This window comes from Melitaea cinxia, chromosome 11, assembly GCF_905220565.1.
Source record: "Melitaea cinxia chromosome 11, ilMelCinx1.1, whole genome shotgun sequence".
NCBI lineage: Eukaryota > Metazoa > Arthropoda > Insecta > Lepidoptera > Nymphalidae > Melitaea > Melitaea cinxia.
Window position 1 is genome coordinate 7,408,065 of NC_059404.1, and position 25,015 is coordinate 7,433,079.

Consider the following 25,015-nt stretch of genomic DNA (forward strand, 5'->3'; position numbering starts at 1 on the left):
GTATAAAGTGTCATGATAATCGGTTAAGTTCGTGCGAAACCGTAACAAACATTCACATTTATAATGTTAGTAGGGATTGCTTGTAAGCTCTATTTTCAATTCTTTATCAACTCTTTGCACACTTCCCTATCGCTTCTAGAAAATGTTCTACGCAATGTCTAGAAGAAATCGCTCTTAGCGATAAGACCGCCTTTGTACATCTTTCTTTGTAATATTTCTTTTTGACGGGTACTCGTCGGACCAAATGGCTATCGACGCTGGTGTTCCTCAGGGATCAGTCTTGTCCGCTACCCTCTTCCTGCTGCATATTAACGATCTGCTCGTCCCCGGTACCTTTGGGTACACTGACGACTGCACAGTGACGGACAGATACTTTTCGAGTGCAAGGGCTAGTAAGGATGTTATCCAGTCTTGTCGAGAGGATATGGTCAGCCGCTTGAACGTCGCCCTCCAGGCAGTCTCCGAATGGGGCGATGCCAATCTGGTCACGTTCAACGCTACAAAAACACAGGCGTGTGTGTTCTCCTCTAAACGGAGCCCTTTACACCTGGCTCCGACTTTCCAGGATGTTTTTGTGGAAATTACTGACTCCCTACAGCTCCTCGGTGTAGAGCTATCGTCCAATCTGAACTTTGGGCAACACGTCGAGTCCAAAGCAAAAACTGCAGCAAAAAAACTAGGTATTCTCTCTAAGGTCAGGCGATACTTCACTCCAGAACAGCTGCTCCAACTATACCAAGCACAAGTTCGGTCTTGTATGGAGTATTGCTGCCATCTTTGGGATGGATCCGCCAAATACCAACTGGCAACTTTGGACTCGGTGGAAAAACGAGCTAAGAGACTCATAGGTGACCCTACTCTGACAGACACCAAGTTGCAGAGTCTCGATCATCGGCGTAGGGTAGCTCGTCTGTCGGTGTTCTACAAAATATATTTCGGTGAGTGTGCGAAGGAATTACACGATCTAATTCCCCCAACAACCTTCCGCCATCGGGACACTAGGCGCGGTCGATCGTTCCATCCTTATGTCATCGATATGCCACCTACGCGCACAAAACGCTTTGGCTCTACTTTCCTGATGCGCACAGCTAAGGAATGGAACTCGTTGCCCGCGTCTGTGTTTCCCGAACGATACAATCTGGGTGCCTTCAAGGCCAGAGTGAATAGGCTGTTATTAGGCAGGCATGCTCCACCTTCGACCGCATCGTCACTTAACATCAGGTGAGATTGTGGTCAAATGCCTGCCTATTTGTCGTAAAAAAAAAAAAAAAAAAAAAATTATGGTGTACGATAAAGAGTCTTTATTATTATTTATTAAGTATTAAGACTATTGCCACAATACATATCAGTACAAAGAAAAAAAATGTTTATAATAGAATTTTGAAGTTGAGATACCGTTAACTATATGTATAATATTGTGTAATACATACAAATAAGAAATATGAAAGAGGCATACACAACTACTTATCATAAATACACAAGTTACCTACCTAACCTACGCATACTTGTTTCGAATTTACTTTTAAGAATGTAGGTTTTCACACGATGTTTTCATTCACCGCTAGTTGTAGCTCATTAACATCGGAAGAATTAACCAGAATCTTAACCCGTAACGTTTGGTACTTTCTTGTGATGTTATATTTTCACTGATTTACATCTACATATTACTTCATCGGTGAGCATCTGTTTGTCGATTCGTGTTTATTACATACTAGCTGCCCGGACAGACTTCGTTCCGTCAAAAGATAATAGTAATTTCTGACTGAGGTAGGGTACAGCAGGAATTTCTTGCTCAAAATATGGAGCAGCCCGACTGGGGTAGTACTTCGACCTTACAGAAGATCACAGCTAAATAATACTGCTTTCAAGCAGTATTGTGTTCCTGTTGGTGAGTAAGGTGACCAGAGCTCCTTGGGGGGGGGGGGGATTGGGGATTGGGTCGGCAACGCGCTTGCGATGCTTCTGGTGTTGCAGGCGTCTATAAGCTACGGTAATCGCTTACCATCAGGTGAGTCGTACCCTTGTTTACCGAACTAGTGATATAAAAAAAAAGTAATTTTTTTATTTTATATAAACCTTCCATAGGCCTGGAAAAAATAAATTAGCCGAATCGGTCGAGCCATTCTCGAGTTATGCGCTTAGCAATATTCGTTTATATTAATATAGATTTAATTTTATTAGTAGATTGGATTTTATTGGTAGATATCTTAAGCCAAAATTATAATGCAAGGCTTCTTAACCAAAATTAGGCAAATAATTAATTAAGTGATTATGCCATTTTATTTCAAATTATATTAAGGAGACTATCATTTAAATATTTTTGGATGTTACCAAATTCAAATCCCACGATCCAAAGGTGTGTTACGAAAACAATTTCTGTACCAATGTTACAATGACGAGGCGACATTTCGTCAATACCTATAAATGTATATATTCTGTATCTTAATATATATAAATTACACGTCACACTGTTTGTCCGCGATGAACTCTGAAATTTGCACAAGTTGTGAAGTTTGATACAAATTGAAAGATAGGCTATATTTTATTTGATATGAGTAATTATTATATTTAAGAAAAAAAAATCGTTTCTATTTAAAAAGTATTTGAAAGCACTTTAGTCTAAAAATTATTTAAAACTCACTACATTCTATTGATAAAAGATTTGCCATGAAGCTGTATATTATACGATTATTGTATTTATATATTTATTTGTATGTAAATGTTTATATTTATTTTTTTCTTGCGTACATAATTATAATATATATATATGTATATATAATTGTTATATATTCTTTTTTTACTTATTTATATTTATATACCACCTGCCCACCTGAAAAGCAATACCCCTTTCATTATCAGGTTGTCTGGAAGAGATTGCTTTTTAGTAATAAGATCGCCTGGTTGTACAATTTGTGACTATAATTGCTTGTAATGTAAAATTTGTTCTTTATTTAAATGTGTAATAAAGTATTAATAAATAGATAGGGAAGATTATTATTATTATTAATAAATAAGGCGATACGAAGTTCTCCAGCAGGCCTAGCATGCACGCCACGACAAAATTTTGTCGACCCCTTTTCTCGTATTATCTCTCTATGTCTACAGTAGCTAACATGCGTGCACGCGATACTCTTCTCGTTACGTCAAGAAGAGATAATCATTAAATTTTAGTGATCTGTGATATTTATCTCTACGGAAGCTAACATGACATCGTAATTTTGTCGAATTTTGTCGTTTTAGGAAGAGAAACTTCTCGTCTTCAATATTATCGACGAGAAAGACGATAAATAAAAAATAAATAAAACCGGGTGCCTATTTTTTGTATACCATGGCGTTTCCCTATTATAATTATATAATTTCGGTATACGAAGAGCGGGAAATGCGAAAAGTCGAGTGAAGTGTGCCATATAATGACACAAAAAACGTATTTGCGCCCTGTTGCTTCTTATTCTAAATAATAATAATAATAATAATACTTTATTTTAGACCAAAGTATAAGTCCATATTGGGTTAGTACAACAAGACAAGACAACATTCAGAATAAAAAACAAAACAAAATTATATTAAAAAAATCAATAACTAAAAATAAAATTAAATAGAATAAAAGTAAAATCAATAATCAAAAAAAAAAAAATTCAAAAATTCAAAAAATTTTAAAAATTAAAAAAAAAAAAAAACAAACAAACAATGCGTGATAGAATTACAATTATCTAATGTGCGACAAGATATAAAGCACAACACGAGCATATTGTTTTACATATATAATTAAATTCATTTACTTACGCCGTTTTATTTTCCATATTAGAGTTTTTTAAATTAGATATACACTTTTTATCTTAGCCAAAAGGCCGAGAACATTTTTAAATAAAACATGTGTCACTCGTTTGAAATTGGTCAATAACCTTGTAAATTCAACTTTACGACATAAGAAATAAGAATGATATTCAGTTGTGATTATGGTTGATAATGTTTCTCTACTCGACAAGGCGAAGTCTTCGGAAGAGAATTTTGTCTCTCGTAGTGCGCATGTTAGGGTAATCGAGAAAATACTCGATGTAGACATTATCTTTCTCTCTCGTCAAGAGATATCTCGTTGTATGCATGCTAGGCCGGCAGGTCAGCTAGTTATTTATATATGAACGTTAAAGATGAATTGAACTCAAGCAATCCGTATTCTTTTTAACCGACTTCCAAAAAAGGAGGAGGTTCTCAATTCGACTGTTTTTTTTTTTTTTTTTTTTTTTTTTTTTTATGTATGTTACATCAGAACTTTTGCCCGTGTGGACCGATTTCGACAAATTTTGTTTTAATCGAAAGGTGGTGTGTGCCAATTGGTCCCATTTAAATTTATTTGAGATCTAACAACTACTTTTCGAGTTATATCTAATAATGTGTTTTTACTTGACGCTTTTTTCGTCGACCTACGTTGTATTATACCGCATAACTTTCTACTGGATGTACCGATTTTGATAATTCTTTTTTTGTTGGAAAGGGGATATCCCTAGTTTGGTACCGTGATAAGGAAACTAGGATCTGATGATGGGATCCCAGAGGAATCGAGGGAAACTCTTGAAAATTCGCAATAACTTTTTACTGGGTGTATCGATTTTGATAATTTTTACTTTAATCGAAAGCTGATGTTTATCATGTGGTCACATATAAATTTTATCGAGATCTGATAACTACTTTTTGATTAATCTTTGATAACGCGTATTTACTTGACATTATTTTCGTCACCTTACGTTGTATTATACCTCATAACTTTTTACTGGGTGCACCGATTTTGACGTTTCTTATATAAATTAAAAGCTACTATTCGTCACGTGGTCCCATTCAAATTTAATTGAGATTTGATTAGTAATTTGTGAGTTATATCTAATATTGCGTATTTACTTGACGGTTTTTTCGTCACCCTACATTGTATTATACGTTATATCTTTTTACTGGGTGCACTGATTTTGATCTTTTTTGTATAAATCAAAAGCTAATACTTGCCATGTCGTCCGTTTTAAACATGATTGAGATATAATGAGCAATTTTTGAGTAATCTTTGATGACACGTATTTACATGACGATGTTAAGACGACTGTGGTCATGTTCAATACTTTGCCACAACGCCATCTATCAAAATTTAATGAAATTACTTCGTTGACTATCGATCAAATTACAATATTCCACTAGAGTAGAGAGTAGCAGTTTATTCGTTATAAATATATTTGTGCTTTTAATTTTTGAGTTATCGCTAATACTGGGTATTTACTTGGCTATTTTACGTGCCGACCCCGGAATGAAAAAATTGAACAGTAAAATCTACTGAACGAATGACCTTGTTAGAGATGGCGTTCAGACGTTTTCTAATAACGCAATTAGGTTCTGATAGATGGCGTTATTAGATTCATTTATTTACAATTTGATATAGTAATAATATATTTCTCAGACTAGTAAGCCTTTTTGTGCCTATTTAGACAGTTGATCTGAAGGGGTAAACTCCAGTCGTGCATCGGAGCTGTGTGAAAACATGAACAGTACATATTTTTAATAAAAAAGACATAAACCGTAATTCAATATAAATCCGCTTCAACTAAAAAACCCGCCGTAATAAGCGATGTCAGCGCTTCGCGCGAATCGACGACGGGCCTTTTATGAAATTTCTGCCTACAATCGCTAACAAAATGTTAAAAATAACAGTAGAACATTACATAATTCTACAATTTTATAATGTCGCGTTATATGGAATATGAACAAAGTATTACTATTTTTTCATCGATCTACGTTGTATTACTCTTCGATGTAATTGAAGTCGGTTTTTTTTTCGTTTGCGAGCAAACACAATTATTGTTGTATCGTTTAATGATATAGAATCTGTTGATAAAGAAAAGAAAAAAAAAAAACAATACGGGAATTTTATAAGCATAAAGTGCCTACATCATAAGTTTATAAGTATAGAAAGTTGTGATATACTTAGTTGACTGTATTTTTTTAGTGCCGTTAATTAATCAATACATGAATCATTTATCTCATAAAATCAATCGAAATCAACGGCGAAAAATGTAATTAAAATTGCAAAATATTAGTTATTAGTTTTAAAAATATAAACAAATATTGTTATTGAATGAAAATTGCAATTGTTCATATTACAGTATCCACATTAATTAAATAAATACTCAGAATAAAAGGTATATGCTTAATTTTATTTGCACTTTGGATACTGTTTCATTTAAATTTTAATCATTACTAGGAACGGAACCTCTAACTTTAAATATAAGCAAGCACAGAAGCGTCAAGGGTTTTACCTAATCAGTACCTAGGTATTTATTGTTACTTTGAGAATTGGAAAAACCAATTTTGAATATAAATCAGAATTTCTGTATTCACAAAGTTGATGTCCAATAATTATTATTTTAGACGCTTACTTTTTAGGTCAGTTTAGGTGCATTTGGTCATTTAACGTATAAGGACCGGTCATTGCCCAAGGATTTACACATTCATTTCGGGCGCGTGGGAGACCTCGAGCTTTAGTAACAGATACCTTATAACTTTACGTTCAGATAATAATAGGGCATTCGCATTTACAAACGTAGTTGACAATTTAGTTATACTTAGTCAATATAAATATATAGGAAAAAAAAATGTCAAAGTTTTCAAAATATTTTATTACTGGACTTATTACTATTGTATGTGAATTTTTATAATGAAGGTATTGTTTCTTTAAAGTGAAAATTACATTTTTAATTTTTCTTCAGATAACATGTTACGCTGTACAAATAGAAGCAGTGACAGTGAATCCTCTGTGCCCGACAAATAAAATCGCACCTCACAGAAGAGTCGCGCGTTTTGGATACAGTCAACCGAGAACTTTTGGCGAGTTTTATAACTTATTAAAGCCGAATAATTCGCCGAGCAGTCTTCAAGAAAAACCACAGGAAGACAATTCCGATGACTGTGGAGATATTGAGGATTACGATGAAAATGATCTTAGTTCAGGTATTTTTTTATATGTTGATCAAATAATTATATTATATTATCACCACAATTAAACCAATTTTAGTAATATAAATTAAGTCATTTTTGTTTAACAAACGCAACACATTACAACAACGATTTTTTTGTAGTAGTAGTGCGAGTAACGTTTGACGCCGGTGCCGATGGTAGCAGGTTTTTTAACCGACTTCCAAAAAAGGAGGAGGTTCTCAATTCGACTGTACTTTTTTTTTTTTTTTTTTTATTATGTATGTTACATCAGAACTTTTGACCGGGTAGACCGATTTCGACAAATTTTGTTTTAATCGAAAGGTTTTGTGTGCCAATTGGTCCCATTTAAATTTATTTGAGATCTAACAACTACTTTTCGAGTTATATCTAATAATGCGTTTTTACTTGACGCTTTTTTCGTCGACCTACGTTGTATTATACCACATAACTTTCTACTGGATGTACCGATTTAGATAATTCTTTTTTTGTTGGAAAGGGGATATCCTTAGTTTGGTACCATGATAAGCAAACTAGGATCTGATGATGGGATCCTAGACAAATCGAGGGAAACTCTCGAAAATCTGCAATAACTTTTTACTGGGTGTACCGATTTTGATAATTTTTAATTTAATCGAAAGCTGATGTTTATCATGTGGTCACATATAAATTTTATCGAGATCTGATAACTGCTTTTTGAGTAATCTTTGATAACGCGTTGTTACTTGACTATTTTTTCGTCGATCTACGTTGTATTACTAGTTGATGTAATTGAAGTCGGTTTTTTTTTCGTTTGCGAGCAAACACAATTATTGTTTGTTACTACATTAACTAGATTACTCGAAGTAAATAAATGTAATAATAATAATGTATAATGCCTTTGGCTTACGTTGATTTTACACTGTAAATTCTTCTATTATCTAATACTATTAAGCGAGCAATTCTTATATATATATATAAAGATAAAGAAGAATTCATTTTTAGAAAATGTTTTATCAATAATTTTAGGCAATGAAAAAATAGCTACAATATCGTTAGAATACAAAGTTAAATTTCGCAATTGTCAATATAATTGTAATAGCTCAGGTGGGAAATCGGCCAGTCGGGATTGACTGAGAAGACCGCGATTCAAATTCCCATCTCTCCAGATCGGTTATTTTTTTCCTTTTTTTTTCTAATTGCACTCAAGGTTTTAAATAAGCAGTCCATAATTTTTATTATTATGTCGGGAAAATCGGAAAATATTTTTCATATTGTATCAATATGTAATTCGTGTTTAAATATGATTTCCAAAAAAAACATGATTTGCTAAAAATACCGAGCTAAGCTCGGTCACCCAGGTACTTTTATTTAAGAGAGGAAAACGACAATTTAGGATTATTCCGACAGTCACTTCCTTAATAATGTTCTAATCACCCCGAACTTTGAATTGGATAAACAGTAACTATATACTGATTGCTTATGGTTTTTAACACAGTCGAACTAGTTAGGTCCAATAAATACACACTATTCCTTTTTTTTATTGAATGGGATAAACATTTCTCGCTAGAAACGTGAAGTTTTGTATTATTAAAGTAGAGCATAGCTGGAAATGTTCATCACAGCACTGCGCTCAAGTAGTGTTGTGTTCCTGTGGTCAGTAAGGTCAGAAGCCCCAAGGGAGGGTCGGGGACAGGGTCGACAACGCGCTTGCAATGCTGCTGGCGTTGCACTGTATCTGCTGTCAGTAGGCTAAGGTATCTGCTTATCATCAATGGGCCGTGTGCTGGTTTACCTCGTCTGAAGTATTAAAAAAGTTTTTATTTAGAAATTTATGAGTATATCATTTAGTTGTGTATGTCAGTTTCTTAATTTCAACAATAGTTACACAATTGCGCACTCGGAAAACGAGCTAAATTACTATAATTACGTTTAACTGCGGAAGAACAAGTTAAAACGTTGAAGTCCGTACCTTAAATTGATCTAAATTGTCATTAGGAATGCTCATTTTTTCATTTAATTTTCAAGATCGAATATAGAACTTTTTTATATTTGGTGTAGCTCATAGATAATCTTTGACTTAGAAGTCAGTACCTAGACTGTAGTTATTTATCCCTAAAAACATTATACATCTCTCGTTATAAAGACATGAATTATGAAAAGCAATACGAAATTTGTACAAAACCAATCAAAACAATGTATTCCAACGTAGCATATGCATAGGTTATATGCATATATATGCAGTCAGTGGCGTAGCGTGGTTGTCGGCCGCCCGGGGCGGAAGAAAATTTTGCCGCTCTTTTATTTAGGTATTTCAATTTAATGTATACTATACATTACATACATTATTATAGAGAATTTTTTGGCATTAACAGTCATCATGAGTGTCCGTTTGTAATATTCAAATAACCGCTTTTTACTAAATGCATATGGATGGATACAATACACGGTACATACACCAAAATAACATTTGTCTGTCTGTCTGTCTGTCGTTCCGGCTAATCTCTGAAACGACTGGACCGATTTTGACAAACTTTGAGTGGCAGGTAGTTGATGTAATAAGGAGTAACTTAGGCTACTTTTATTTTAGACATTAATTTGATTTTATATAACAGTTTTAAATAAAAAAAAATCTCTTCGGACGCATAGGCCAATCGAGTGAAAGAGAGATAGATGCGGTGCAAGCGTACAATGAGCGTAACGCTAAAATGAGTCATCCTTTTTCGTGTATGCTGTGTGATATACCGGCTTTTTAGACGGCGCGCCTATGCCGTAACGACCTCGCGGAGCACTATTTTCAGTTTAAAAAAATAATAATAATAATAGAGATAGAGTTCCGGGAGGCGAAATTCTTTTATTGGAATTTTCCTCCTCTTTCAGGGTTTTTTTTCAAAATTCCTTAAATATCATTATTTTAAAAATTATTAACGAAAAACTAAATACCTTATTTATCCTATTTTGTTATTTATCGCAATTTTTTATGTGCTAGTAAACCCTTAAAAAGATTTTTCCAGAGGTCATTCCGAATAGCTATCCCACATACTTTTAGGAGCTTTATTTCTATTTAACAAGTTTTTGAATTTGTTGACTAGATTATTTGTATTTTGTACGAAACCCTGGGTACGCGAGTGTAAAACTCGCACATCGCCGTTTTTATTTTTATTTTAATCCATCAATAAAATTTTCTTTGGATTTCCAAATTTTTTCAAAGAATCGCGCACTTTCCCGTACCTTAAAGGGACTTCCCCGTACGTAAAATAAACTATATTCAATTTAATATGTATACAGGATTCCAGCAAGATTCAGCGACTCCCTAACTTTGCCACAAAATATGTATTTAAAACTTCCGTGTTCCTTTCAATTTGTAGTTGTGTCAAATATTTACAAAATATTTTTATCATTTAAGTATTGTTAAATTTTGCCACCCCCTAAAACTTGCCGCCCGGGGCGGGCCGCCCCTGCCGCCCCAACTACGCTACGTTACTGATGGCAGTACATATTTCAATACCATTATTGCATAAAAAAATACTTTTTGAACTGATACATATAACAGACATGTAATTATGTATGCCTACAAAATGAATTGCTTTTATTAATTAGCACAACTTACTGGCAATGTGACCTTGTCCAAGAGAACTATTAAATAATATTAACTAAGAAATATTAATGATTATTTGTACACACTCTTATAATAATAGCAATAAGTGATTGTTGCTGCTACACTTTTTTGGCTACAATAATGTTTCGGCGATCTATGCCAGTTATTATCAATTATTTTTATATCTAATAATTATTACCATACTAGCTTTTACCCGCGGCTTTGCTCGCATTGATTTTTTTTTTAATAAAAAGTATCCTATGTTACTTCTAATACTTTCAAGAATATGTGTAAAAGTTTCATGATGATCGGTTAAGCAGTTTTCGCGTGAAAGCGTAGCAAACAAACTTATATTCACATTTATAATAATAGTAGGGATATACTATATAGTCTCCGTCACATTACTACAATAATATAATTTCCCAATTTGTGCTTATTTTAAAATAACGGCTTACGACCGAATGGATTAGGTACAACTATTGTATTAGATTAATTTTCCTAATATATATATATATATATATATATATATATATATATATATATATATATATATATATATATATCTATAATATATATAAAAGCGAAAGGTCACTCATTCATCACGAAATCTCCGAAACTATAACACCTACAAACTTGAAATTTGGCAGGTAGGCTCCTTATAAGACGTAGGCATCCGCTAAGAACGGATTTTACGAAACTCGACCCCTAAGAGGGTGAAACGGGGGTTGGAAGTTTGTATGAAAGTCCTATGTTTTTAAAGTAAGAGACTTAAAATTTAAAATGTAAGCTCTATAGATGGTGAAAAGGTGACCAAATAATGAATATTTAGAAATCAGCCCCTTTTTGGGGTTAAAACGGGGGATCGTAGGTTGATTCACTGATCACGAAATCTCCGAAACTATAACACCTACAAATTTGAAATTTAGCAGATAGGTTCCTTATACAGCGTAAACTACCGCTAAGAATGAATTTTACGAAACTCGATCCCTCAGGGGGTAAAACGGGGGTTGGAATTTTGTATGAAAGTCCTATGTTTTAGAAGTAAGAGACTTGAAATTTAAAAGGTATGCTCTATAGATGATAAAAAGGTGTCCAAATAATCTATCTTTAGAAACCAACTCCCTTTTGGGGTTAAAACGGGGGATGGTAGGCTGACTAACTCATCACGAAATCTCAGAAACTATAACACCTAAAAACTTGAAATTTGGCAAGTAGGCTCCTTATAGGTCGTAGACATTTGCTTAGAACGGATTTTACGAAACTCAACCCCTAACGGGGGGTGAAACGGGGGTTGGAAGTTTGTATGAAAGTCCTACGTTTTTGAAGTAAGAGACTTGAAATTTAAAATGTATGCTCTATAGATAGTGAAAAGGTGTCCAAATAATGTATCTTAAGAAATCAACACCCTTTTGGGGTTAAAATGGAGGATGGTAGGTTGACTCACTTATTACGAAATCTCCGAAACTATAACAGATACAAACTTGAAATTTGACAGGTAGGTTTCTTATAGGACGTAAACATTTGCTAAGAACCGATTTTACGAAACTCGACCCCTAAGGGGGTGAAACGGGGGTTGGTAGTTTGAATGAAAGTCCTATGCTTTTGAAGTAAGAGACTTGAAATTTAAAATGTAAACTCTATAGATGGTGAAAAGGTGTTCAAATAATGTATTTTTAGAGATCAACTCCTTTTTGGGGTTAAACCGGGGGATGGTAGGTTGGCTCCCTCATAACGAAATCTCCGAAACTATAACAGATACAAACTTGAAATTTGGCAGGTAGTTTCCTTATAGGGTGTAGACATCTGCTAAGAACTGGTTTTATGAAATTCAACCCTTAAAGGGGTAAAACGGTAGTTGGAAGTTTGTATGAAAGTTCTATATTTTTGAAGTAAGAGACATGAAATGTAAAATGTGTGCTCTATAGATGATGAGATGGTGTCCAAATAATGCATCGTAATATATATATATATATATATATATATATATATATAAAAGAGAAAGGTCACTGACTCACTCATCACGAGAACTCAAAAACCGCTGGAGAGTTCATGCATCCAGAATGGACAAAGATGAAATGTGGCAGAGAGGTAGATTATAGTTAGTAGACGTCCGCTAAGAAAGGGTTTTGCGATATTCTACCGCTAAGGGGCTTAATTGGTGTTGATAGTTTGTATGAAACATATAAGTTCGCCTGATAGGTTATTTATACTGCTGCCTGAAAATAAAACTAAGAATGTGGTGTATAGAGAGGTTTTATAAAAACAACTATTAAATTATACTAAATTGTGCCTTTTAAAAAGTTACTCAGTGTGATAAGCATTTCAAGTAATTGAAATAAAACAATAATTTGCGTTAAACATCTTAATAGTAATGCATATCTTTATAACCACGCGGATGTAGTCGCGGGCAACAGTTAGTGTATTATAAAACAAAGTCTCCAAAAGTGTATGTGATAGATTCCCTCAAAATCTACTGAACGGATTTTCATGCGGTTTAAGAGGAAGGTTTACGTAACGGATAAACCGATTTTGATGAGAGTTTCACTGGAAGTTTGCCGGGAAAACTTTGTGACACACTGGTTTCAACGCGGGCGAAGCCGCGGGCACAGCTAGTCTATAATATATATAAACGCGAAAGGTCATTCATCACGAAATCTCCGAAACTATAACACCTACAAACTTGAAATTTGGCAGGTAGGCTCCTCATAGGAAGTAGACATCCGCTAAGAACGGATTTTACGAAACTCAATCCCTAAGGGGGTAAAATGGGGGTTGGAAGTTTGTATGAGAGTCCCATGTTTATGAAGTAAAAGACTTGAAATTTAAAATGTATGCTCTATAGATAGTAACAAGGTGTTCAAATAATGTATCTTTAGAAATCAACTCCCTTTTGGGGTTAAAACGGGGGATGTTACGTTGACTCACTAATCACGAAATCTCCGAAACTATAATGCTTACAAACTTGAAATTTAGCAGGTAGGCTCCTTATAGGGCGTAATCTATTGCTAAGAACGAATTTTACGAAATTCGACCCTTAAGGGGGTAAAACGGGGGTTGGAAGTTTGTGTGAAAGTCCCATGTTTTTGAAGTAAGAGACTTGAAATTTAAAATGTACACCTTATAGATGATAAGGTGTCCAAATAATGAATCTTTAGAAATCAACTCTCTTTTTGAGTTAAAACGGGGGATGGTAGGTTGACTCACTCATCACGAAACCTCCGAAACTATAACAACTACAAACTTGAAATTTGGTAGGTAGGTTCCTTATAGGGCTTAGACATCCGCTAAGAACTGATTTTAAGAAAATCGACCCGTAAGGGGATAAAGCGGGGGTCGGAAGTTTGTATGAAAGTCCTATGTTTTTGAAGTAAGAGACTCGAAATTTAAAATGTATGTTCTATAGATGGTGAGGAGGTGTCCAAATAATGCATCGTAATCTATATATATAAAAGAGAAAGGTCACTAACTCACTCATCACGAGAACTCAAAAACCGCTGGATGGTCCATTCATCTAGGATGAACAAAGATGAAATTTGGCAGGGAGGTAGATTATAGTTAGTAGACGTCCGCTAAGAACGGATTTTGTGATATTCCAGCACTAAGGGGGTTTAATTGGGGTTGATAGTTTGTATGAAACATATACAGCAGCTATAAGTTCGCCTGATAGGTTATTTATACTGCAGCCTGAAAATAAAACTAAAAATGTGGTGTATAGAGAGGTTTTATAAAAATAACTATTAAATTATACTAAATTGTGCCTTGTAAAAAGTTACTCAGTGTGATAAGCATTTAAAGTGACTGAAATGAAAAAATAATTTGCGTTAAATATCTTAATAGTAATGCATGTCTTCATAACCAAGTGGACGTAGTCGCGGGCAACAGTTAGTGTATTATAAAACCAAGTCCCCGAAAGTGTATGTGATCGATTCCCTCAAAATCTACTGAACGGATTTTTATGCGGTTTCACCAATGGGCAGATGGCTTCAAGGGGAAGGTTTACGGATCGGCTAAGCCGATTTCGATGAGAGTTTCACTGGAAGTTTGCCGGGAAAACTTTGTGACACACTGATTTCAACGCGGGCGAAGCCGCGGGCACAGCTAGTATATATATATTTATATATATACATATATATATATTCACTGAATGCACAATCATATCGATGGCGCGCTTTATGGTTAATTTCATAATTATTACTCTATCTTTCGAAGTTTAAAATTCTATCAGTTTAGCTTCAACGTGAAACGTATGTATGCGATTACCTAGGCTATCAGCTTCTAGCAGTTACATTTTACCAATGTACTTTAGTACTTTACCGTTGTAATTTTTACAGACAGACATTTTTTTGGAATTTTAATTCGGTTTCTCGTGTATAAAGATCCAAAAAAATGTCTTCATGCGATAATTAGGTACAATGTGCAATGTGTTCGTTATATCAATCTCGAAGTTAAAGATTTTAAGAAGGAGAAGAATTTGTTAATAATTAAAGAGACAATCGTAACCTTTGTACCACTCGCTATTGATTAAGATATTGCTGCGATGCGATAGCTTTTATAAATAAATAATAAATAGCATGTTATATAATATTTTAATTTTTTATGCTTAAAACATAAACAGTAATTAAAAACATAGACTAAAAAGTAAACACGTAGTTAGTGACAAAGCTATAAAATTACTCAATTCAATTAATTGTTGACGCATTGAGATCGCAATTCAAAATAAAATTTGCATATCAAAACAGAATAATAAGTAGTTTTTGTATCAAATAACAAGAATGTTCCAAATTTTACATTTAAAGGACTTGCCTAGCTCAAGGTTCTTACTTTTTATGTAATTTGTACAAATCATGTTCAAGCATCAAAATTGTAAGTGTAAGGAGTAAATTTGTTAGGTAGTGTAAAAAAAAATTAGCATTAGTGTTTTTTTCTTAATTTCAGCATGAGGTCGAGATCAAAAAAATACTTTAAACGAATACAAGTAAAACAGTTTTTTTTTAAATTACAAACACGGAAGCAAATTTTTAAACAAACCATTGAAAATACAGCCTTAAAAACAAGTTGTACGCTATTTTTATCAAAACTAATCACAATTTGTGCGAATAACTTATATATTATTGTTACTTTATTTGTACAGTCATGCCATACTCATTAAGAAGGAAAGGATACAAAAACAATCGTTTTTACGGATCAAACCATTTCTTTGATCAGCTACTTGATTTCAACCAGAATACACATAGACCTGCTTTGCCCCCACAAAGACCAACTCGTCCGCCTGTTGGAGGATATTTTGGAGGTAACGCATATCGCCCGCCAGCAGTACAAGAACCTACAGGTTAATATATAATTAAGGCTAAATAGACATATAACTAATCCGGGTATATTTATAGTGTTTGACCTGATCATAGTTTATTAATAAGTCCGGAACTGTCACATTCAAGACATATCAGTATTTATAGTGTAAATTCTATTCTCAAGGGAAAGATTCCAATCGGTGCAGTTGCAGTAATATATTAATACATTGGCAACATAGCTTTTTTTTCAAGAGTAACTGCGGAGTTTTTTTATATTCTTCTCAGCAGAATCTACATTCAGAATTAGTAGTAGCGCCGAATATAATTATAATTTATAAAATCACAATTAAAAAGTGCATTTAAAGCTTACTTAATTTTAATAAAGTAATTTTTTAAGCTGTATTATTAGATTGTAAATACTTTAATAAACAAATAATGTAAAAAGGTCGGTTAGCAAAACATAAAATTTAAATTTTTTTTGCAGATCATCTTAAGCCTGTCCACGAAGGCGGTTATGAGCCGCACATGACGTATCGTCCTGGTATAGTTGGAGTTCCAATCGGTCATGTGATAGGATTACCTCAAGTTAAACCTACCCGACATCATTTAGAAACAACTACAAATAAAAAACCGTATAATCCGAATCACAACCAAGTTCATACGAGTACGCAGTCAAATGCGATAACTTACAAGCCTCACAGACCTAGAAATGTTGACGGAATATTAGGTTCATTCATTGATTTGTTTCTTTGAATAAATATTTTTTTAAGTTTTAATTAAAGTTATTTTTTCATTAAAGTTATTGTTTTATTGTTCTCGATTTGATCCACGTTTCAGTCTAGTCAAAAGACATAAATTTCAAAGAGAAGACATTACGAATATTTATATTATTATAATTAGCGCTACATTAATACCTTTGCTTTCAATTTAAATTTAAATAAGTATTACATACCTTTTTGCTGGGTTCAAGGTTAATACTTGATGTTTGGAACAGGAACCAAGCTGAGATTCTTTTACTTTTATAAATTTTATCCAATAATAAATTACGTGAAAGGTGTAAGACCTTTTGTTACCTTTGTGTCGTCATTTATCCATGCACCACCTAGATTCCATAGCCTTGGCACTTGATGTTGACTATTGTAACGTCGCGTTCTAATCTCTATCCCTATCCATTGTCGTGTCTTTATTTATAGAATAATAATCTAAAAGAGGGCATAACGGGAAATTGAACTTTACGAATTTTCAAAATCCACAAGTGAAACGTTTCATTTAATTATGAACCGGATATCCACCTACGTGGGTACTTATCCTCTAATGAGTAGCGCGTGACGGACGTTAGTATTAATAGTTTCAGGATATGTGGACATGTTTTTGTTAATTTATATAATTTAAACATTTAATTAAGGAGTATGATGATATAACCGTACGGCGTTTACTAGACGTGCGGTTAAATGATTTGGAGCGACTCCAAAGCACGCATGTGAACTCGGTTATTGTGTTATAAGCGTATAGTGCAGAGTGAATTTAATACGATTGAGAATGAATCTGGTTTTAACTTTGGTGTTTACGTTACTATTTATGTTACAACAAATAAAATCTGAAGGTAAGTGATGCATAGTTATTCGGGTCGTTGTCGGCAATAGTGATATACTATTATATTTATAAATAATATAAAAAATTTTTGTAGTTAGTTTAAAATTAAAATTTTTGTATAAACATATTTTTTTAATTCAGAAAAGAATCCGTACTTAGAGGCTCTTCGCAACAAATCATGGAAAAGTATTCAAAAATATGTAGAAGTTCGCCCTGGTGCTCATATTTTCTACTGGTTTTATTACGCTGATGGTACTATAATTGATGCCGATCGAAAACCACTGATTATATGGATTCAGGGTGGACCAGGGCTTGCGGCAACTGGAATAGCAAATTTTGCTGAAATAGGGCCGTTAACTATGGATATGCGACCTCGAAACCATACATGGGTAGGTAAGTTTTTCTTAAACGATGTTGATAATAAACAACTTTGGTCGCTACGCTTTTTATATGTATATAAATTCTATCAATACCCGACAGCTGACATACACCTAAAATTCAATATTTTTATTTTTTTTCAGGTACATGGCAGAAATTTACTGTTAATAGATCATCCAGTCGGTACTGGGTTTAGTTATGCTGAAAATAAATCTTTATTTGTAAAGACAGACAAAGACGCAGGTTAGTGCATTTTTAGCAATTTATAAATCAAACCAATTTCATTAATTATTCTAATTTCTTTAAATTTATTGAAGTTTAAAGAATGTTTGTACGAAAGTGTGACGTACTATTACATATTAGGTCGGGGAAAAAGTTTCTTCGTATTTTATCTAGAAATTCAAGATAAGATTTTACAAAATTGATTTACATGAATAAGAATATATGTGTACCATTTTGTCACCATCTCGTAGGTAGGGATAGGATTCCGTTGCTGTAGAAATTGTGGGACTTCTCATTAAAAAACCACGACAAGTAGTTCTGACTGTCCTCTCGTGATGTTAACTTTACACTACCTAAAGTATTCTGAAGACAGATGGAAATCTGAGGGTGCAAAATCGGGGCTATGTGGTAGATGCCTTAAAACGTCCTAGTCAAACTCTCTCAATTTTTGTTGAGTGGCTAAAGACGTACGTGTTCGAGTGTTATCGTGATAAAATACTACACCTTATTGATCAATTCTGGCCACTTATTTTCAATTTCTTGTTTAAGCCTCATCAGTTATTGACAGTGCAAATCCGAATCAATGGTTTTGCTCGGTGGTAAAAGCTCACAATGAATGATGGCCTTCAAAACTGTTTTATGGTCATATTTCAGATCTTTAGCTATATCGTAATAAACCCAAACATCGATTTAGCTCTACTTTTTAAAAATACCGTCACATGTATTCGTAACTGAGCGATATATACATGACAAATTTTTTCGCGGATTGAGTCATATTTTTCCCTTTTTTAAAGTACAACTTTAAAATGTACCGAATTTCGTCGTAGGATTTACCCATTTTGGCGGACAGAAAAACAAATAAGAGGTGGCTGGAAACTGATTTTTAATTTTTAATTTCAATTTTAAAATTTCACCTTTTCATGTGCTTTGTGGCTACGGCATGAACTTGTGGAGGCCTATATGTCCAGCAGTGGAGTGAAATAGGCTGGAACGATGGTATCAAAACCAGCCTATTACAAACAATACAACTAAAATCATTTTATTGCAACTTTTTACTAGAAAATACGAAAACCTTTTTTCCGATCTTTTGAAAATAAAATTAAAGAATTTTAATGCGTATTTATAAAATTAATGAGGTGGTACCTATGAGTACAGGTTAAGTACGTTAAGTTATACATCAGTAAAATAATCATGCACATAAATTATTTTGCATAATTATGATGCCTATTGTTTGCGTATCAAATGTTTTAGCTTGTTATTTAGTAAGTAACCTTTAGGTAGAGACTATTGTATTAAAAAAATGTAATAATAGTTATTATTTTAATAGCCATTAGACAAGCCGTGAGAATTTTGGCTATTCTTGTAAGAATAATAAATTAATGTCTTTATTAATTTTAATTGATTGGAATGAAGGTATGACGTCATAACTGAACTAGGGGATACAACAGCATTTTTTATTGTAATAATAGTTTTAATTTTCAGCAAAAGATCTTTTGAGACTAATAAAACAATTTTTAAAAACGCATAAAGAATTCCGCAAGACGCCAACGTATCTATTTGGTCAGAGTTATGGAGGTAAATTATGTCCCAGATTGGGTTATTATTTATACACGGTACGTTCATTTCATACTCTATTAAGATTTTTTTATTTAAATATACTGGAGGCTGAGAACTTTTTGTTGTTGGTTCAAAATGTTATAACCGTTATTTCATTTATTTTGTCTGTGAATTCAAAAACATTATATACTACTTTCTTTTCTTGTGAAGGTTAACTATTTACGTTTAAATGTAATAATTATTTTTGATCTGTCCAAATATATTTTCTGGAGCATTTTTATTTTTTTTTCTGTATCAAAAAATAAACTAGTCTTTATTATCACTTTTTACAAGGTTTTTAAAAAGTATTATTATTTTATTACAGGCAATAAGAAATAAACGTTTAAAAATGAACTTCAAGGGTATTGGCATCGGAAGTGGATGGGTAGATCCGAAACAAAGTACTTTAGTGCAGCCAGATTATCTGTACCACATGGTTAGTTCGAAATGTTTTGTTTTTTTTTTAGATATTTTCGAACATTTCTCTGAACTTCATTTTTGTTAAGGACTGATTACGAAGCTAAATCCAACACGCTATTCCATTGCATATTAACGGATGTACTTAAAATAGATTTGCCAATTATTCCCTACAATACAACATATACTTATTCATATACCTATTTGTTTACTGATTAATTTATTTTGTTTGCGTTGAAGTAAGTTAATATACATTAACGCATGAATCTAACCATTTTAACGTTTTAATGGAATATTATTCTTCTACACAAAATGGACCTTTTTTTTGTACGTGGGAAAATCCATCATGGATACCCTCCAGCGCGGGGGCGCCAGAGGGTTATGTCAGACTCCTACTGACTAAAAACCACCACGTGTTAGCAGTCATCCGCCTGGGTGGGGCGAGATGGGGTCGCGCATTCGCCATCTGCACAAAATAGACCTAACCTAAGACTTTATAAAGTTAGAAAAATAAATACCTAAATGAATACCTCACACGCAATTGCCTTTTAAACTAAAAAACATCCACCACAATAAATATCTGTTTATTGTTTATGAGCAGGAATCAAACTTGCAACAGCCATGTTACAGTGATTATTGGGCCATCCTGTCGTCAATAATGACTGACCTTATAAGGTGAAAGATTATGTATTCGTTAAAAAATAATAATTTCACATCTCAATAGAAGAATTATACTTCATCATCATCATCATGTTTCGTCATTGACCTTAGTCCGTCTATTACAGACGATTTATGTCAGACAGACACTGTGTCGCCTAGGACACTCTTCAGGAAAACGCAGAGTTGCCTAAGCTCTGCGCCACCTGTGCTGTGTGGAGCCAGTTGGGCTGCAGGAATCTTTTGCATTTTAGAACTATGCCACGAATGCTTGACGAAGACCCCATTTCGGGTTTCAAATGAAGTTTTTCTTCTCCAGGACTCTGATGATTTTGAGCTAGGTTTATCCCTCGGTCGCCTTTTACGACCTCTACGGGAAGAAAGGGGGTGGTGTAATTCTACTCGGCCGACACCACACGGCATAGTAGAATTATACTTCCGTATACATAAATATTGCATATTTTTTAATTCGAGGTATTTTATTGAAATTGAAACTGTTTTTATGAATTTTACCAAACGTAAATAAAATGTCGAAGAAGCCCATTAAATCTAGATACACCATGTAATAACCATAGATTCCTAATAGTAATGAACAATAACAATATTTTTTTTTGTTTTATATTTAAGGGTGTTATTGATGTAAACACCTATACAAAAACAATGAAAATAGCAAGGAAAATGAGTTACTTAATTGAGAAGAAAGAATACGCTACTGCCGGAAAATTGGATAGTTTGATGTTTAATATTCTGAACGTCGAAGCAGGGATGGAAATTAACTTTAATAATATCAACCAGCCAAGTCCATACAAAGACTTAGATGAGTTAAAAATCAAAGTAAATAAATACGTTAAACCAATTTTGTTAGAAGTAAATCAGACTTTGGAATGGAATTATATTTCGGATGAAGTATTCCATGCTTTAAATGAAAGTTTTCTAGTTCCTTCAACTAAATACCGTAAGTTTTTATTCGACCGTCCGCTACCTTTTTTTGTTTCATGCTAATACGTAAATGTCTTATTTTTGTTTGAACAGCGAAAGTTTTTAACTCTAAAACATTATTATTAATAAAATATCGGATGAAAATGTCCGATAAGCATTCTACATATTTAAACTTGATTGATATATCCGATAGTAAATAGTATATTTATATTTATGTATAACTGATGTGATCGCGACTTCGTCCGCGTGGGATTTAACAAAAAAGTTATTGTTCAGTTCGCAGATTGATAAAATAAATAAATTTCTGAAATAAACGTAGCCAAAGTCACTCGCCTTGTTACATCAGCTATCTGCCAGTGAAAGTCCCGTCAAAATCGGTCCAGCCGTTTCAGAGATTAGCCGGAAAAACAGACACACAGACAAAAATTGTAAAAAATATTGTTTTGGTATATGTATGTACCGTGTATAAATATGCATTTAGTAAAAAGTGGTTATTTTAATATTACAAACAGACACTCCAATTTTATTTAAAAAAAATTATAGAATTGTTTATTTCTCTTGTAGTCGAAACTCTTCTGAATCATACGAATCTCAAAATTGCAATCTACAATGGAAATCTGGACATTGTTACACCTCTTGCCGGTATGTACCTACAAGATTATTAAAACTTTACGTAAATAATTGTTTGTTCGCAAACGAAAAAAAAAAACCGACTTCAAATACATTGACAAGTAATAAAACGTAGGTAGACGAAAAAATAGTCCAGTAAGTATGCATCATCAATGATTACTCAAAAGATAAGCCGTGCTCAAAAGTACTCATTATATCTCGATCATATTTAAATAGGACCACATGACATGTAGGTATTTCTCAAACTTTCGATTAAAAAAAAACATCAAAATCGATATATCCAGCAATAAGTTATGAGGTATAATTCAACGTAGGTCAACGAAAAAACAGTCAAGTAAATAGGTACGTATTATTAAATATAACTCAAACAGTTAAAATTTCGAAACAACATATATGGCAACACCATACATAAAAAAGTATTTTTTTTCGATTTTAGAATCTCCTTTTTTTTGGAACTCGGGTAAAGAAACAAGCTATTCACCGGAAGCGGGTATTTAATAGACAAAAGTATTTGATACGAGTATAAATAATAATATCTTCGAGAAAGGATAATTTCTTTGTTTTCATCGAATTCGACTATATATATTTACGAGATATTTTTACTCGTAAATATTAATCTAAAAGTTGTACCTAGTTTATTAATTGAGGAGAAAGAGGTCCTAATGACCTACTCTACCTACTGCTGTTACAGTCTATTCGTAACTTATTTGCAGGCTAAACTATATCCATAACCGGTGAAATCGGCCTTGAAACTGTTATAAAATTTCAAAACTTAACAGATTTTTTATACATTACATCGATTTAATTTTGTTATTTTCGTTATCTTAAATAGCAAACGGAAACCTTTATATTCAACGCTTAGATATATTAATTGCGATATTATTTTCTTGTTGCATTACTTAAAGGTGCTACAAATTGGGTACACGCGTTGAAGTGGCATGGCACCCAAGAGCTACTGAACGCTAAACGTATAACGATTCGTGGCAACAAAAATGGCTTTTTCAAAGTAGCGAAACAACTCAGTTTTTGGAATGTTTTTGGTTCAGGACATTGGGTGAGTAAAGTGTATTTTGTTTATAAAATATAAGTAATATAAGGGGAATGAACTACAATATCCCGCGACCACGACACCTGGAATGTTACCGAAATATTAACGAGTTACAAAATGACAATCAGAGTAAGTCTCATATAAGTAAAAATGAAGAAAACATAAGTTTAAGGCCCAGCAGGAAATATCCTGCTTAAAATTGGAGCAGTCCGACTGAGCACACTTCAGCCTTAAAGAAGATGACAGCTAAATAAATCTGACCTCAAGGGGTGTTGCGATCCACTCCCGTGGTGAGTGTGGCGTTTGGAACGCATATGGTGTTGCGTCTATAAGCTACAGTAATTGCTTATGATCAGGTGCTACTGAAAATACCCTATTATTATAATTGTATGGCTGATAAGGCTGCTTTTAAGACATTATCTAATAGAAAGCGTAAATCGGAGAACCAGTTCAATACTAAAACAACTATATTATTTAAAACAGGAAGTCGCATGAGATTCTGAAGAATTAGATTCACAAAAATTACGATGTTAAGTATCCAATATCTACATCGACGAAATTAAAACAATAACTTGATAGAAAGTGTCATAACTTTTAATTACTATATGGCAGTTAAAAGAAGCGATAAAGCAAAATAAATCACTTCTTTTACTAATACTATATCTTTTTAATATTTTTAAAGGTTCCGGAAGACAATCCTGCGGCAATGGAGCAAATTTTGGAGCATATGATGGACGATAGTACATAATTATCTTCCTATATGTTAAGACTGAGTATTATATACCAATGTTTATATAAAACTATGTACTTTAGTGTAAGAAGTATAAAATTAAAACAAGTAGGTACTTTGTTTAGAACAGTATATTTTGTTCAATTAATAAAATCGATATACAATAAAATAATTACATATTTACATCAATAAATAACAATTACGCAATCATTGTATTGAAGCACCTTAATCGTCAATGTCTTTAAATTTGTTCTGAATTTTTTAGAAAAAAAAAAAAAAAATTGTTAAAGGAAAAGGAGAAAAGGTTTACAGTATCTACATCAAGTGTTTTTGTTGTATTTAGTTAAAATTGTTTAATAAAACATGCCATATTAAAAGTGCTACAAAGCTCTTGTAATTTTATAGTTTTAAAGACAGCACAGTTTATTTTGCATTTAATAACAAAAGCAGTTTAATGCTAATATTATTGTAATTTATTTTGTACAAAGATATAACATTTTGTAAAACTAATTGTAGTGAGGTAAAATAATTGGATGAGCAGCGATAACCAATACAGCGTTGTTGTGAATAATATTAAATAATAATAAACGCTTCACGCTCAACGGCCTTCGTCGGGGGTCCGCAAACACACAATACACAAGCACAAACACCCAGACCACGACAAACATCTTTATGGCCAATACAAAAGTCTGTCGTAAGCGGGGTTCGAACCCGCGACCGCCAGAGCAACAACAGTGCTGTGACCGCTGCGCCAACGCGTCGGAATAAAACAAACTATAGGGAAAATTATATCATTCATTAATATTTATGTTAAAGTATACGTAGGTAATCTATTATGTGAATTAATTCAATCAACTTGATGAAGCTCCGAAAATAAAAACATAATAACATTTTTAATTTTTTAAATATATTGATCACAAATAATAATAATAATAAAATAATATAATAATTTTGTCAAATCGATCAAAAAT

The 25,015-nt window shown here is 33.2% G+C and overlaps 2 protein-coding genes across 2 annotated transcripts; both read left to right on the plus strand.

Moving 5' to 3' along the window:
• The first annotated feature begins 1,545 nt into the window (after nt 1–1,545).
• LOC123658039 lies at nt 1,546–16,632 on the plus strand. The gene is made up of 4 exons (XM_045593520.1): nt 1,546–1,619; nt 6,698–6,984; nt 15,678–15,875; nt 16,319–16,632. The coding sequence occupies exons 1-4, from the start codon at nt 1,546–1,548 to the stop codon at nt 16,585–16,587; spliced, it is 828 nt and encodes a 275-aa protein (XP_045449476.1). The 3' UTR covers nt 16,588–16,632.
• A 741-nt stretch (nt 16,633–17,373) lies between these two features.
• LOC123658040 (retinoid-inducible serine carboxypeptidase-like) lies at nt 17,374–24,936 on the plus strand. The gene is made up of 9 exons (XM_045593521.1): nt 17,374–17,437; nt 17,569–17,816; nt 17,949–18,048; nt 19,510–19,640; nt 19,949–20,059; nt 21,325–21,652; nt 22,201–22,278; nt 23,172–23,320; nt 23,997–24,936. Exons 1-9 carry the CDS (start codon nt 17,374–17,376, stop codon nt 24,060–24,062), a joined length of 1,275 nt encoding a protein of 424 aa, XP_045449477.1. The 3' UTR covers nt 24,063–24,936.
• Nucleotides 24,937–25,015: the final 79 nt, after the last annotated feature.

Excerpts from the sequence above, each read along its gene's own strand:
- LOC123658040 (XM_045593521.1), top strand. The coding sequence starts at position 17,374 with ATGAATCTGGTTTTAACTTTGGTGTTTACGTTACTATTTATGTTACAA. Across the intron at positions 17,438-17,568 it reads ACAACAAATAAAATCTGAAG|AAAAGAATCCGTACTTAGAG; the intron begins GTAAGTGATGCA and ends TTTTTAATTCAG. Across the intron at positions 20,060-21,324 it reads CAGATTATCTGTACCACATG|GGTGTTATTGATGTAAACAC; the intron begins GTTAGTTCGAAA and ends TTTATATTTAAG.
- LOC123658039 (XM_045593520.1), top strand. The coding sequence starts at position 1,546 with ATGTTTTCATTCACCGCTAGTTGTAGCTCATTAACATCGGAAGAATTA. Across the intron at positions 1,620-6,697 it reads ATCTTAACCCGTAACGTTTG|GTATTGTTTCTTTAAAGTGA; the intron begins GTACTTTCTTGT and ends TTTATAATGAAG. Across the intron at positions 15,876-16,318 it reads AGCAGTACAAGAACCTACAG|ATCATCTTAAGCCTGTCCAC; the intron begins GTTAATATATAA and ends TTTTTTTTGCAG.